Here is a 16,008-nt window from a genome sequence, read left to right as displayed (position 1 = left end):
TGTTTTGCAAGGAGTGATTATGTGCTGTAGGTCTTTAGGGAAGCTGTTGTAGCTGCTGATAGTAAGTACTATATTTCTCCCAACTATTCTTTTGATTGCACATAAGGCTGATTAGTCAGTCTTAAAAGCATCTGTCTTATTTAAAGGCAAAGTCAAATTCTTGTTTTTATACAGCCTATTTTCTTTTTTTCTCAATTTAATTACAGTACATTCCTTAATACACCCCTATAGTTTAGGGTGTTTAAGGTTTGAGGCTTAGTATACTCTAAAATCATTTCATCTTCTCATTTAAGGTTAGAGTAAACTCAACAGTCAGCCAAAGAGACTGGTACAACTAAATATACCACAACTAAATGCCAAAAATCTTTCTCAAAATTTCAAAAATGTTCAAAAATGGGATATATCATACCTGATATCATCATCAACATATTTGCCATATTATCCCTATTGCAAGATTTTTTTTATGTTGTGCAGCCTTAGTACAGTTGCCTTTTTGGAAAACTAATCAGAGTTGAAGTTTCTAACCAAACCGTTCAGAAGTGACAGAGCTAAAAATCATTCACTTCTGATCCACAGCCAATTTCTCAGAGTGCCTTTACTTAAATACAGTAATATTTTGGTTTTTATGTTTAAAATGCTGTGTATTTTTCCTTTGTAATAATCAGTAACATATTTACCAGTTAGCTAGACCTCGCTGGATAAAGATTAGTTGTGGAAGAAACCGCTTAAACATTTGGAAATTTAGTTTAAGACATTACAGATTTTTTATTTCTGGGATTACTTGAAAATGTCACATTTCCAACAACAATAAAAATCCACTTGACTCACTGAATGTTAACTGCCCAGATATTTTGCCACCTCCACTACAGATACATCACAACTGATTTGTTGTAGAATCTAAAATTTTGTTGTAGAGAAGCTATTTTTTAGCATCACTGGTAGAAATATGAACTTTTTTATATTTGAAAATTATATAATGTAAGAATCACTTTAACAACAATTTTTAGCATAAAAAATATATTTAGGGAGTTTCCCTCTTCAAGTTGCAATTTTAAAATTGATTCCTAGCATAGATTTCTCAATCAACTTTTCAGCTGTACGTGTGCAATTTGTTTTGAACAAGCATGTTTTTATCTGTGCTGAAAGTCAGTTTTTCACTGTCAGTCATGTTCTTTAAGACAAATCTTCCACGTTGAAAGATAATAGGAGTAATTGATTTAACTTGGGGAACTGTACGTCTTCAGCTGACAGAGCCTCATTTCTTTGACAGAGACATAGAGAAGACACAAAGTGAGAGTTTATAAATGGATAGTTTAAAAATCCATTTAGTTTTCCTTTTCGGACTTTTAAAAGTAACGTCTTAGAATTGGGAGTATTTCTGCCATTAACTTCATTGTCCAACCACTGTATATGTTTGTAAACTTCTGTACTTGCAGCAGTCTTCAGTCTGTAAATCAGTATGAGCTACTTTGCTTTTGCAGTAAAAATCCTGAACTAAATGTTTCTCCTCACAGAAGTGACCCATATTTCTGTGCTATCTAGAAACCCCTGTAATAGATACGGCTTTGAGCCCTCTTGGTACCTCTCCACAGGCTTTGCACACCTGAGTGTGAGCAGTTTATCCCATACTTTGCAGACCTCAGGATTACTCAGTCTGAATTACAAGTGTCAGTGGGCCGCCATCTTCACTTCTCCCACATACATGTATACTCTTTAATGCAAAAGTGTGGATTTTGGTTAAACCATTTAAAGGAAACTGGTATAGCCTAATCTCACTGTGGTTTCTGCTTCTTGCTATCGGAAAGGATATAATTGGTAGGACCATATTTGACAAAAACTGCATACAAATTGTCTTGTTGCTCTTAGTTTGCAGACCTATCAAATAGTATTTCATATATATAAAACCTAAATTCCATAGGGATATAATTATGTATGCAGCTGCTTCTTACAGGTTCTTACTTTTATTGTTTTGGGATAAGGAGTCTTATTGCAGTCTTTGTGTTCAACAGGTACACAGAGCGCACAAAATGTGTTGTTCTTGTCTAAGTTGTGAAAGTATTTCTTTTAAAACCAGATGTGTTTGAAGGTAAATTCTGATGTAAAAAAATTATTAAGTAGTACTTAACTTTGTGCATAATGTTTAAGGATGCTGCATCTCTGGTCTAATGCTAAAGCTCATTTATGTCTACATAAAAAAAGTGATTTCAAGTTTATGCAGTTGTAATGTAGAGTACGATCACTTTCCTTGTTTCCTTGTTTGATGTTATCCCAAATCTGCTTTCTGTTTTCTGATTTTTTTTCTCCTCTTCTGTCTTTCTGCGTTACACTTAATATAAACATGACCATGTAATATAACTCCTCCTGTAAAGCATAGTGCCTGCTGGACAGGATGCAGGCATGTGAATTAAATACAGCATCAAGTTAAGGCTTCTTGCCTTGAGTCATTATTTTTTTAGCTTTATGTAGAGCCATAATGTCTTACAGTAACTGAGTCAACCTTGAACTCTTCTGTATAATTGTTTTCCAGCAACAGATATAGAACCATTCAGTAACTGAGACTTTGCATGAAAATGGTCATGGATGTAAGTTTGAAAATCTGAGCCAAAATCTAAACAAAACTGACTAAATGAATGACTAAAAATATGCTGCAATGCAAATGATCTTTTCCCCAAACTGCACACCTCCACCTGATTAATATGGCGTGTACAGATTTTTAAAGCGTTCTCCTTATAAAAAAGACTCACAGACCTCAATGAAATTAAGCAACATTGAAAAAAGAAGAGTCAGCCAGACTTCCTCAATACCACTGTAGAGGCCTGATTAGGTAATTCAGAGGGTTTCTCCTCTTATTGCTGGCAATGAGGGTTTTTTGTGCTGTCACATGATAAGGTATTCAGATTTTTCTCTACTGCTTATGCAGTTAGGCTATAATTTTATAAATGACAGTGTTATAGTAGTTTAGATGCTTCTGATGATATAACTTCAACATCTTTAGAGCCAAAATGTTTTGGATTCTAACATGCAACACAGTGTACTTTCAGTTTACCTTGACTGTACTTTCACCTTGAAAGAGAGCAGTTTTTCACGCTTTGGAACAATAAATCTGTCATTCACCTAAGTGTTCGGCTCTGGCCGAGATTTGCCTGGGGTGAAATGTGCACACTGACCTGCTTCATGTTGCAATAGCTCTGTTTTGGTATTGCATCTAAACTCGTTCCCTCCTTTTCTCCTTAAAGGTAATGTTTCATGTTTGCATGTGTGCATGCAAACATGACCTGTAGTACAATTTATGTTGTATGTCAAAGTGCTCTGTGAAAATATTGATGCAAGACACAGTTGGAACATAATGATTGTCAGATTTGTTGTTAAATGTGAGTGTCTGTGGGAGAATTTAGACTTTCAGAGCTCCATCTTTTACACTGATTATAGCAAGATTTTACATGTTCTACAAACGGTTTTGTACTGCTATACTTCTTTTTCTCTTGCTAACATCTGCTACATTTCTTCTAGATTGGAAGACAGTTTTGTAGGAAAAAGTGGTTGTATAAGGAGCTCAGGGGAGTGGCCAAGTCTGAGGTCAGCACATCAGATCATGTGATTCAGCTAGTTAGGGTGGGGTCAGACTAAGACTTTTCTTAGGAGACTTGAGAGACAGAGGATTATTTTACTATAAAAGGGGAGATTTAAATCTGACTACAAATAGTATCTGTGAACTCGATGCTTTTATACCTCATTGACTAAAGTTACAAATATGTCACTGAATAAAAATTAGCTTATCATTTTCAGTTGTCTTTGCCTTCAGTGTTAGTTTGTTGCTTTGTTAGAAGAAGTAGCTGTGATGTTTTGACCAGAATGAGGTGATGTTTACTCTGAGAAATGCACACGGTGATCCAGAGACATTAATCTAATGACATCCTTGAAACCTGAACAGACTGGACTCACTTCCGCAACTCCTTACCTACTTCTATCTCTCGTGTTTACTGCGTGAACTGTGGAAGTGTTTTCAGTAAGGTTTTGTCCCCTCTGTGTTAGGGGTGAACTGCGAAGAAAAATGTTGCAGAACAAGTGTGCTGGGTCTGTCAGACTCTGGTAGTCTGGCAGTCACATTTTTGTTTTCATTTCCATTTTGAAGAAACCAAGAGGCTGAAACTAAGGGGCCACCATTATTGAAATTCTGATAAAATCGGAAATATTAGAGGTAGGCTTAGTCACACTTTCTTTTTCTTTGCTTAATAGTGCCTTCTGGATATATCCACTCTTCATTCTTTTTGTTTTGTTCTATTTGTATTTAGGCTTCATGTATTTACAGAATGGCTGGTAATAGTTATTTTTTCTGGTGATATAAATAGCCTTAGCCATGACTGTGCTCATCCACCATTAACCATGGGCGCTTAGGATATGTTAACAGTATTATTATGAAGATTTAAAACAAGAACACACAACATAATCCAAGTGATTCCATGTAAAGCTACAATTTCACAAAGCTGCTAAGATAACATAGTGTCTATACTTTCTATTTATTGTTATTCTGGCTTTGAGCTGACAGCTAAAACAGTACAGGTACAGCTCAGTCAATTAGAATGACATCTAAAAGTTTATTTCAGTAATTACATTAAAAAATTTTTTTTTTTAAATTTGAGATATTTAAATTATATATCTAACAGGGGTGCACCAATTTATGCACCTTAATTTTGGGAGATTGGCGATCGGCCGATTTTTTACATGTGAAGCCGATCTTATCCACCGATGTTATCAACCTCGGCAAAGGTCTAAAATTCAACCACTGTGCTTTTCTTTTCTCACTTGAGAAAGATTTGACTGACAAACCGGCCGACCAGGTCATGTCTGCACATTTACAGTTAACAATAGTTACCCCATTGTTGCCAATTAAGCAACCTTCTTGATAATTGGGCAACATTTCAGACAAAAAGCTGGTATTGGTCGGAATCGGTAAGTTAGGCTTTTTAAAAGATCTGCAATCGGCCAGAAAACTGCAATCGGTGCACCCCTAATATCTAATCTTCTTGTTGGAAATAGTTTTTGTGTATTGTTGATGCTTTTAAATCTTGTGGCTGACCGGTCGATTAAACCATACTTTATCACTGCATAATTCCATTGGTCCCGTGGTTGGACCTCTGCCCCCTTACGGCATCGGACCTTTCACAAAACACATGGAGCCATCTAAAAGGAGACTTTATCCTTTCTTGAAGTGTTTGGTGAAGTGTTTTGTCCTTCTGTTTGACTCAAGAAAAAAAATTGTCCACCTTAACTAAGCTGACTTTATTCTTGGTCAGCCCTATCTGTTTTTTCCCCTTGCTTAGTTTTCTGGAAATGAATTACTATGTCTGTTGAGTCAAAAGCTGCAGTGGAAATGGGAGGGTTCTGGGTGCCGCAAAACTATGAATGAACAAAGCGATCTCGGATACTAGGTCTTTTGTAAACTAATATTTTAGTGATCAAGTAATCTATCGATTATTCTTACGATTAATCGAGTAATCGGATAAAACAATGTATCAAATAAAATATTGATAAATTTGGTATAATACCGGTGTTACTGGATATCAGTATCAGTCCAATTTTTCATTTTTGAGCATCCCAAACAGTTACTTTTCTGTAGTTTAGAAAACTAACCTGTAACAATAATAGCTCACTTTCTAAGTTAACCTGAAGAAAAGTTATACAAAAATCTGAAATTATATTCAATTTAATAATAAAGAGGCAAGCTCACAAATACACTTATAAAAAAATGTCTATGTTCCAGATTTTAGTTTATGTATTCATCTTCAGTCAGTTTAATAGATGAATTCTCACCTTGCCCTGAAGCCGGTGAGGCAGCAGCGAGCTTGCGCAACCTCTTGCTAACTGCACTGGCTGCCATTCTATGAGAGCATGCTCCTCCTGTCCGTATGTCCCAATAAAAAGGCTAAAAAACATTTAATGTATGAACTGATTTTCCATCATTTAGCGTATGTATATAATGTACAGTATTTTTTGTCACCATCTGTGTGCACAACGTGTTTCGTGTACTGAGGAGTGATCATAAACGGCAGAGAACAGATTTGAGGTGAGGCAGGCAGTTCTCTTGCCTCATGGCAGGGAGCGCTCATGATCCCAGACATTGTGACTCCACAACTGCAGAGTAAGGGACAGTAACAGCGAGCTAGCCATACAGTAAAGTCAAGTGCAGCGATATATTTATAGTTTTCTCCACTTCCACAGCGGTCACTTATTAATAGTCACAAAATAAACATTAAGCCTAAAACCATACTACTGCAACAGACTGAATGCTCTGCTCTTTGTGTAGGAAATATTTGAGTGTTTTTTTGTGGCGTCATTGTCAGTTGCTATGGCAACGAGTCTGCACGTAGCTGTGCTGATACAGAGGACAAGAAAGAAGTGGTTTCGAGTTGTACTTTAACGGTTTTTCCCTTTGCTGTAGCACAGTATGAAATTAATAATATTTACATGTCCAAGTTTGATTGAGTTAACAGAGTTATTCTGCCGCGGCAGCGCGGCTATGGATGACATGCAAAGGAATAGTCTTTTTGCCCTCCAGCGTTTTCCTCATGTGCGAAATTTCTTTATGTAAACAATAACATGCAGGGGGTCTATATTTGTAAATATGATTATGATTAAGTCAGTGCCTCACCAGTTATGAACCTCGTCACTGGACAGACTTGAGGGGGTGGGGGCCAGGCGAGCGAACGAACGTAAGATGTGGGTGGAGGGGAGGAAATAGACCAGGGGACAGACGAAAGTAAGTTCGGGGACCAGGGGACGAAAGTAAGAATGGGGGGAGCAATACGGGATATTTACAGCACCTTCTCTACCAGCCATGTACCGCCAATATGATTTCCGCCACCATTTGTTGAGACCGGGATGAAATGAAATTTATTGTGCGGTTCGTCCGTAAAGCTACACTTATACTGTAAGCATCAACTACTCAGCCGCCCGCCGTGTTCAGTCTATGTGCTTATCTGTATAAATACTCCTGCAGCGCTCTTCCCGCTGTTCGCTTTGAACCAGCAGCTCCTGGAGGAGAAAGGCTGCCATACTCCAGGCATCACGCCAGTCATTTTAAGGATGCCTATTGGTCCCCTACAAATGATGAAAACCTGGGCATTATGATCAATCAATAAAATCCCAACGGGCCGAACTTGAAAATTGGACATTATGCCGCTAACACTTAGCTTTTGTCTCAGAGGCGAAAGTGAGAGCTCCGCGCAATGCAAAAAATGTTCCGGCTGGAACACGGTGCGCTAAATAATAAAACAAAAATCAACGGAGCTTTGACACAGGTAAATTTTCCTCGAGGAATTTTAACAATTGAGGTACTCGAATCATTCGAGGAATCGTTTCAGCCCTATGGGATACAGACATATTCTCCATGGACTAAACCACTCAGCAGTAGCACAACATCAATCTGTCACTCTAGAGCCGGGCTGGCACCTGACCCCGGACACCCCACACACCTTGAATAACCCAGGCTGTTTTAGATGACAGGCTCCCAGAATACCTAAGGAGTCACATTTCCTCTGAGTGTCTGGAGATCTTTTATGTGCTACATTGCTTGTCAATAACAGTAATTGGACATGCTACAGTAGCTTCTGTGTTGATAGATTCATCTCATTTGATTTTTGTCTGTCTTGGTGCTTCTAATAAATCTGGATTTACCTGAAGCAGGGATTTCTGGACTGTCTCTGTAAGCAGTTGATGGTGGACTAATGAGACCATCACTATTCATTCTGCTTCCCTCGACTGGAAGATAGAGAGCCAAGAAAGGAACACCTGATCTCCTTGCTTTTGCTGTTTTTACTCTTGCTCAAGTTCTGCAACCTCTCCACTGCATCAATGTGCAAACATGCACATCATTACCTCTACTATACACATGCTAGAATAGCCTCAGCTAAGCGCATTTTTCATCATTTGTGTTGCATTTGTTGTGTGATTCTTATTCCCTATCAATCAGTGTTTAAGTTGTATGCTGTTTGATAGCCATATGGCACTGATTTGCAATGTCGGAGACATAAAACACTGACAGTCCTCCTCTCGTCAGGCCATATGGCATGCGTGGGTGTATGTTTGTGTATGCATTGGTATGGTGTGTGACCACTAATGGTCAACTCTCAGCATCACTTGCCAGTGTATAACAGGGATGGGTTGGTTTTAAGTCAAATTTATGAGGGAAGTGTGTTTGCACAGGCTTGCACACATTCTGTTCTGTGTAGAAGCTTCGGAGCGGAGTGCCTGCATTGACCACAGCATTGTGTGTTTATGTATGTCTGTTCAGGAGGAATGCCAGCTCCTGAGCAGAGCCCAGTGACGGAGGAGGGGCTTCTGCTGACCATCCGTGACAGTTCAGCTGGCCGCAAAATGGAGACCGACAACACGGCCAATAACATCCTGGCCTCTGTCAAAGAACAGGTGTGGGTTTTTTCTCTTTAAGCTATCCTTACAGTCTGTTTGAGTCATGTTTGATCTCTTATGAGAAAGTATCTCACACTATGAATCATTAGTGTACCGTGGCATTTATTGGATGTTATACTGTCTAGTGACTCACATTTTATAATGTGCATTTTCCTCTGCTAATTTATAGGTAATGTTTCACTATGACTTACAGCAACTACATGATGTTTATAGGAAAACTTGCTTACACACCCATTTTCAGTTTTTATGGGAGTGAGATTGGGACTGTTTGATGGACATTCCAAACACTGACTTGACTGTCCTTTAGCTTTCTAGCTAAATTTGTGATAATGTCCATTTGTGCCCAAACTTTAACTTGAATGATTTATTGAAATGCTACTTTAATATTTCCACATAATGTAATGCCATTTATTTTTTGAACTGCTGCAGTCCCCCCTGCACATGATTCTGCCACCCTTCACACACACTACACACTACACAGATTATTTAAATTCCTGCAATAGCACTCATCTAAGATTAATTTGTTTCTCCTAAAAATCTGAAGTGGACCCAGCTTGACTCAGGATATTGTTTGTTTACGCCCTGCGGCTGAGGTCTGGCTTGTATCAGTGGATGACCAGGAAGCTCAGCTGTAGCAGCATTTCAGAGCTTGAGGAGGGACGTGACCTCTGATTCGCTCCATTTCTGTCTCACTCTTTGTGATTCATGTACACTCCCCTTGGTCTTGCACACACATGCACACATGACACACACACTTTCCTTTCCTTTCTGGAATTAAGGCAGTCTTTTATGTTCCTGAAATTTCCTCTCTGGATATTGTCCAGAAAAAAACTTTTGTTCATTGTTTTACATTTTATTTCTATTGTTTGGTGCTTATTTAAATGAATTTTTTGAAAGTCACCTAAACTATACTGTATAATAAGTTTTACTTAATCAATAATCTATTTTCAGCCTTAAGACCCATGTAGACTTACTGCTGGAAAGTTGGTATTGTTTCCACAAGCAAGGAAGGGGAAGGGGGGAGCACCTGTCCATGTCACGTCCTTCCTTAGAGTATTTGAGTATTTCTCAGTTGCTCGTCCGGTTCGAGCAGATATCCATCCAGGCAAGCAGGAAGAGCAAGTAGTCCGCCTGAACTGTTGCTTTTCTGAATGACTGTCTGACTCACTGGTTGGAGCTATGCTTTAAAGAGAATTGCTATCGGAACAGTTGAGACAGTAAGATGATCGTTCTCTGCTCTCCGGACAGAGCGGAGTTGGACAGGAAAATAAAAGGGTGAGTAGAAAGGAAAGCTTGTGAGAGGTCACTCTTGGCAAATGTGAGAATGTTTTTCCTCTCTGCCTTAATGGTTTTCCTGTGATTGTTGAGGAGACCTTCCAGGGATTGCTCTGTTGATGTAAACATGTAGGACTGCTCTGCCAAAGGCCATGTGTGTTTTAAGAGCACAAGCTTAAAATGACTATCTTTTTAGTTCAGTTGTTCCTTTTTCTTCTCTTTCTTTTTGCCTGTTAAATTCCTTCCCTGCAGTTTCCTTACCAATCCCTTTTTTTGGTCTGCTTTTCTTTCTTTTTGTTTCCAAGTCCTGTTTCAATAACTGTTGTAGTAACAGTTGCTCAAGGTTTGCCAAGATGCCCAAACAAGGATAGATTCACCAGCATACTATGATTTCCTTCTCACAGAGTGCTCCTTTGCTTGTACATGTCTTCACTGTCTCCTTTCCTTGTTATGGGAGACACATTCACAATGATTTCAAGCAAGCCTATTTTAAATGTTTAATATTCAGGGCATTTCTTGCTGAACACTGCACTTTTTTTTCCTTTCAGTACCTCATATTTTTCCATCATAATCATTAATGGATTGCATTATGTTTCAGAATTAACTTTGAAAACTCTTTCTTTAGTACTTAGTGTCCTAATGAAACTTAATTCAGCTGTTAGGGGTCTCTTATGGATAATCAAGGAGCTGGTAGTTTCTATCTCTTTGGTCTTAAGTGTAATTAAAGCTGTGTAGTGAAAGTTGTGGTTGTAAAGACACTAATTTTGAACGACTATTCCATGTGGATTCAGTCTTTATGACTCTCATCTTTCTTGTCTAAGCATTTAATTTGTTGTCATTCAAATTATCTTTATCTTTATCCTTGTTGGTTTGTGTTTTTTAACATATGATATACACACGTGCATTTAATAGATGGTAATATAATAACTACTGAAATAAACCAGTTATTTCAGTAGTTCAATTCAAATATATTGTATTTGTATTGTATTATCATACAATGTGTACAAATGTACATTATTTTTCAAAGACGTCAAATCATATTAAAGTTGTGCTTTAGGTCAGTTTGGTTTACTAGAATTATTTGTGTTAGCTACATTTTAGAATTGTGAGAGTGAGATTCTTTTTTGTGACCTGTTGAACATTCTTGAAATTGAAACGTTTACAAAAAATCTTTTAGTTTGGTCAAATTGTCTTTGTTTTTCTACATTTAATGACCTGGGTCAAATGTTTTTGATCTTCTCTTACAGTTTTGTGACAAATATTTGCTGGTAATTTGGCCCATTCCTTCTGACATAACTGATGTAATTAAGTCAGGTTTGTTGACTTTTAGAGTTTTCTGGTTGCCAGTCCAAAACATTGTCTTCATTGTCCTTGGAAGACCCATATGTGCATATTTTGGATCACAAATGTTTCTACAAAGATATTCTTTAATTGTGTTCGATTTACAGTATTATAGATGCCAGATGCTTCCTTAACACAGTTCCTCAGCAACTCCGTTGTAACGTTATATGTAACAGACTTTTGTTATCTAGCTATTAGAAAATGTTATTGCTACAGTAATTTAAGAGAAAATATTACACATACAGAGCTGCTTCTTCTTTTCAACTAGCGATAATACAATGTTATTGAATTTTCTAAAAAGACTACATTCTTGTAACATAATAAACTTTGGACATTTATCTTCTCCAACCAAAGGACATTAGTTAAATTTCAGAGTAATGGTTCTACTAAATGTTTATTATGATTAGTCAGTGCATGTTAAAGCTACACAATTTATTGAACTGCAGTCATCATTGCTGTTTGAAGCACAAAGGACTTCTTGCATGCAATATCTGAATGTCTGAGAAAATAGACTGCAGGGAAATATTATTAGTTTGTGACTTTTCTTTATTGGCTGTTTGATTTAGGACAGTAAAAATTAATTATTAAAATTCATTAAGGCAAATTATCTGCCTCGAAGCTTTGTTGAATTTTGTTTTACTGTTTAGTGCACCATGTTCCATCCGAGTGATTATTTGTATTGCACAACGCTCTCACTTCCGCCTATGAGTTGTTAATGAATGCTGAGGGCTAGCAACATAACGTCTAATTTTCAAATTTGGTCATTGATTGATCCAGGGTTTTATTGTATTTCGAGGGACCAATAGGTATCCTTAAAATGACTGGCGGGGTGCATGAGGTACGACAGCCTTTCTCCTCCCCGAACTGCTGCGTGGTGACTGGTTTAGAGCAAACAGGGTTGAAGTGCTTGGGTGTATTTATGCAGGTGGCGCAGATAGACGGTGTTCTGTCAGATCAGTACGTCATCAGATCGCCATACGCGTAACACACACTGACGACTATATTTGTCCGACAAATATAAACTGTCATTGCTATATGCTTTTATTTAATCAGCAACATAACATCATCACGTAGAAGTTAGATCGTCGTAAACTTTGTTATTAACAGCTGTATGACAGCATGACTTGGCGGTTAACCAGTCAGACTATCATCAAGGAACAGGGAGGTATGTTTTATACAGAGCGTGTTATACGGGCCGTGTTTTGTAGTTGACTGTGGCTACTGCTAGGCCCTGCTTTAAATACATATAGTGCATGTATATCCATCTAGTTATCATTGAAAACTATTTATTGACTTATTTTTGTCGTATCTTGTTGCGTATGCTGAACTGACAGCTTCTCTAAATGTTGCAAATATCTTTATGCGCATGTGCATGCATGCATACTTACTGGATGTAGGCTATTCTGACAACATGCTGATCCAACAGAACAACGGAACACAGCTGGCTGCTGTTGTGACTGATCCATAGCATAAGTGTAGCCATATGAACGAACCAGAAAATAAATTTTCGCGGTCTATGTACCGCCACCTGGTACATAGTTGGCATATCTGTTTTCTGTGTGTGAAGAAGGTGCCAAATCTAGTCACTCAAAAATGGGAAACGTGGATAAAAAAGCTATAAATGGCTGTGCAAAGTGAGCCTTCATTTATTAAATTGACTGAATATGAATACATAAACAAAAATCTGAAGTATAGACATTTTTTATTATAAATTTCTTTGATAACCTGCTGCTTCATTATTAAATAGAATGTAATTTTGGATTTTTGTATAATTATTGCCCAGCTTAACTTAAAAAGTGAGCTATTGTCACGGGTTAACTTTATAAATTACAGAGAAGAAATTGTTAGAGATGCACAAATATGAAAATTTGGACCGATGTTGAAATCCAATATTAATACACTAAAAGTATTATCTGAACATTATGAAACTACTGTATGTAGATAGGGAAAGTTGGTAGAGCTATCAACCTGTGAAGTATCACCATTCCTGTCCAAGCGCTTCTCTGCATAAAAGTGACATGGCGTCACTTCGTACACAGCGCTGTATTGAGGGGCATGGTGTACGCTGGCTCCGCTGCAGCTTGGTTTTGTTCATCTGCAGTGTTGCCAATTTGCTTAATATTCATTTTGTAAACCTTGTACACGTCATGGTAATGCTCATGATATTGCACAGTTTAAAGTAAAAACCTTTGCTATTTAACTTGTCTGGAATTTGATGGTCCTAATCTTTCTCAAAAAGCACCTTTCTCTGACAGCCAAAAGTCTGGAAACTGAGTGGACAGGTTGCCGGACGTTGTGGTAGAAATGTTTTTCCTTCTTATCTGGAATAAAATTCTACCCAGTCAGAGTCCAAGAGTTGTCTTCATCATGTTTTGCTGTAGAAGTTATTTTCAGACTGCAGTCAGACCCTTTTGCACCCATATTCCTCTACTGCAAAGCCATACTACTATAATATATGCAGCCACTGTTTTCTTGACCTTCCTCAAAAAATGAAAAAAAAAAGTCGTATGGATTTTTTGGGGTCTAAAACCCAGTGATGCGCTTTAGCTTTCATGGTATCTTTCTGTAAGTTTCACGTTCCATTGAGAGTCAAGTACCCTGCATAATCAGAGATGCAAGCTTTTGTACTGAGAGCTCACAGCCAGCTATATAGTCCATTTTCTTTTCAGCTTGCTGGACATGGTGTCCACAAAAACAAAATATTTCCAATCATTTGAACAGCTTTGTTTTGTCTTAAATCAATATAATCCCAGAAAAGATGCTAATGATCAGCATGTTAGCATGTGGATTCTTTCTTATGTGATATGGTTTTAAAAAGTATCTTGCTGATAGAAGAATAAACTGTATGCACTGAGAGTGATTGAGTGATATGAGAGCTTTAGGATTAAGGGTTTTTAGCATTGATTTTCTGCTATGTTAGGTTCCCAACCTGACTTTCTCCAAGTGCCCTGAACCACAAATATGGGATTTTGGGCAATTCATTGTGCTCTGTTTATTACATTGTACACAACAATCCAACTGTTTCGGGATTGAGACTGTCCATACTTGTTTTGTTCTTTAGTTCATGTAATTATGTATTGGATCATGTAGTTGCATATATAATGCAGTTACTATTTCTATTTACCATTCATAAATGAGGCACCTTTAGTGCCACAGTCTATCAGCAGCTGCCTATTAACACTCACATTAGTTTAGGAAATAGATGGTTCAACGTTGGACCTCAAAGGGGTTTTTAATCTATTCAGTAGTTTTGGCTCTTGAGCGAATCCTTTTAAATCCACCATGCAGGCGGAGGTCATTTCATTTAAGAGCATTCCAGTGATGAATTTGACCTATTAACTGCTTTCAAATGCATCTTGCACAAGAAAATTAGCTTCAGGAATCAAAGGCCCTTCAGTTTTTCCAGCTTTTATATTGTCCACAAAAAGCCCTACTTAATGTGCACTTAGTGTCTATAGTAGCCCTCCAGGGTTTCTTTTTTACATAGGTTAATATTCATGTCCTTATTATACTGGGAAAACTTAGAGGAACAGGAGCTGGTGAAGAAGCTTTTGTCTTTTTGAAAATCAACATACCAATTGAGCGTTAACTACTATGTCCTTCAAAATTTTCTTATTTTCATGTTAAAATCACAAAGGTTGATATATTTTTATTGGGCTTATATGTGCTAGTTTTGTGGCTTTTGCATTTTTTACAAGCACATAAATTTGTATTCAAGCCTCTATACTTTCATATTTCTAAATAAAATCCAATTTTAATAAATTACTGAGTATAAATACTAGGGATGCTCCAATCAGGTGTTTTGCTGCCGAATCCGATACCAATCATTAATTTTTTTGTTTTAGGTATATATGATACTATGTTATCTGGCAAAATGAAAAAATTATGTGCCAATAAATTCACCTAATTTAGACATAATAGACATATTTTAATACATATCTAAAATCTTTTTTTTTTTAAGTTACATGCTGCAGCTTTAAGCAGACGTTCTGTGTGAGAGTTCACTGTCTGGTGGAGGTTGAGCGGCGCTACATCTGTGAAATATTACTGCCAGTAGAGCGTAGTGGTGGCTCAAGAGCGAGAGCAGAACCAGTGTCTTATACCGCCAGACTTGAATTATTTTTCGGGTTGTTTGTTTAGCTTTCTGATTGTGATGCTAATCCGGGTGAATGTTGGTAGTTGTGCACTGCTTTACCTGCTACCTGGATGCTCCGGATGCCCTTTTTTTTCTGCAGGGTGTCTCGATGTAGCCAAACTCCGTCGGTATGATCGGTGGCCGATCGTTCGGCACACCTCTAATAAATACAGCTTTTCTGTGGAGGCATCCGACATTTGTAGATTGGCCAACAAACAACATCATGAAGACCAAAGAACAAGCTAGACAGAGGAGAGCTAAAGCTGTGGAGAATGTTAAACTAGTTCTAGGTTCTAAAATAATATCTAATAGTATGAAGTTCTCAGAGGGATTTTAAGAGCATGACAGGGAGTGAAAACCTACTAAGAAAATAACAGGCCTGGAAATAAGAGAGTTAATCAGAAAAGCAGCAAAGAGGCTCATAGTAACTCTGGAGGAGCTGCAAACATCCAAAGCTCAGATGGGAGGATCTGTGAACAGGACGACTTTTAATCGCAACACAAACAGGCATAAGAAGGTGTTCTTGCCAGATGAGACCAAAAAATAAGTCATTGAGCTTTCACCTAAAATTACATACATGTGGCTTGACAAAATATGAAAAAACTGAAGGGGAGTGAGCATCTTTGGGGGGCTTTGTAAGGCTGCCTGCTACACACACAAAAGCAGTTTGCTGTTTCTTTTTTGTTTGTGCCAGTGCCACATTATCTGTTATCTACAGTTTTTTGTCAATGTTTTCTGAGCTCAGTCTTCCTATATTTTTACAGTATACACTTGCAAAAATTAATTGCTTTATTCTCAAAAATGGTATCATCTTGCCTGCTAAATTAAAC

At 37.7% G+C, this 16,008-nt stretch overlaps 1 protein-coding gene across 5 annotated transcripts in view; it reads left to right on the top strand.

Annotated features, from left to right (window-relative positions):
• pkp4 (plakophilin 4) overlaps positions 1 to 16,008 on the top strand; it is an 86,809-nt gene that overhangs the window by 13,629 nt on the left and 57,172 nt on the right. For all 5 annotated transcript variants that reach the window (XM_032567069.1, XM_032567071.1, XM_032567067.1 and 2 more), the window contains exon 2: positions 8,291 to 8,424. In XM_032567069.1, the coding sequence (XP_032422960.1) occupies positions 8,296 to 8,424 (129 nt within the window). In that variant the 5' untranslated portion in view covers positions 8,291 to 8,295. The remainder of the gene's footprint in view (positions 1 to 8,290; positions 8,425 to 16,008) is intronic.

Source organism: Xiphophorus hellerii, chromosome 7, assembly GCF_003331165.1.
Source record: "Xiphophorus hellerii strain 12219 chromosome 7, Xiphophorus_hellerii-4.1, whole genome shotgun sequence".
Taxonomy (NCBI): Eukaryota; Metazoa; Chordata; class Actinopteri; order Cyprinodontiformes; family Poeciliidae; genus Xiphophorus; species Xiphophorus hellerii.
The sequence above is the reverse complement of the archived record's forward strand: the minus strand, read 5'-3'. Positions and strand labels throughout refer to the sequence as shown.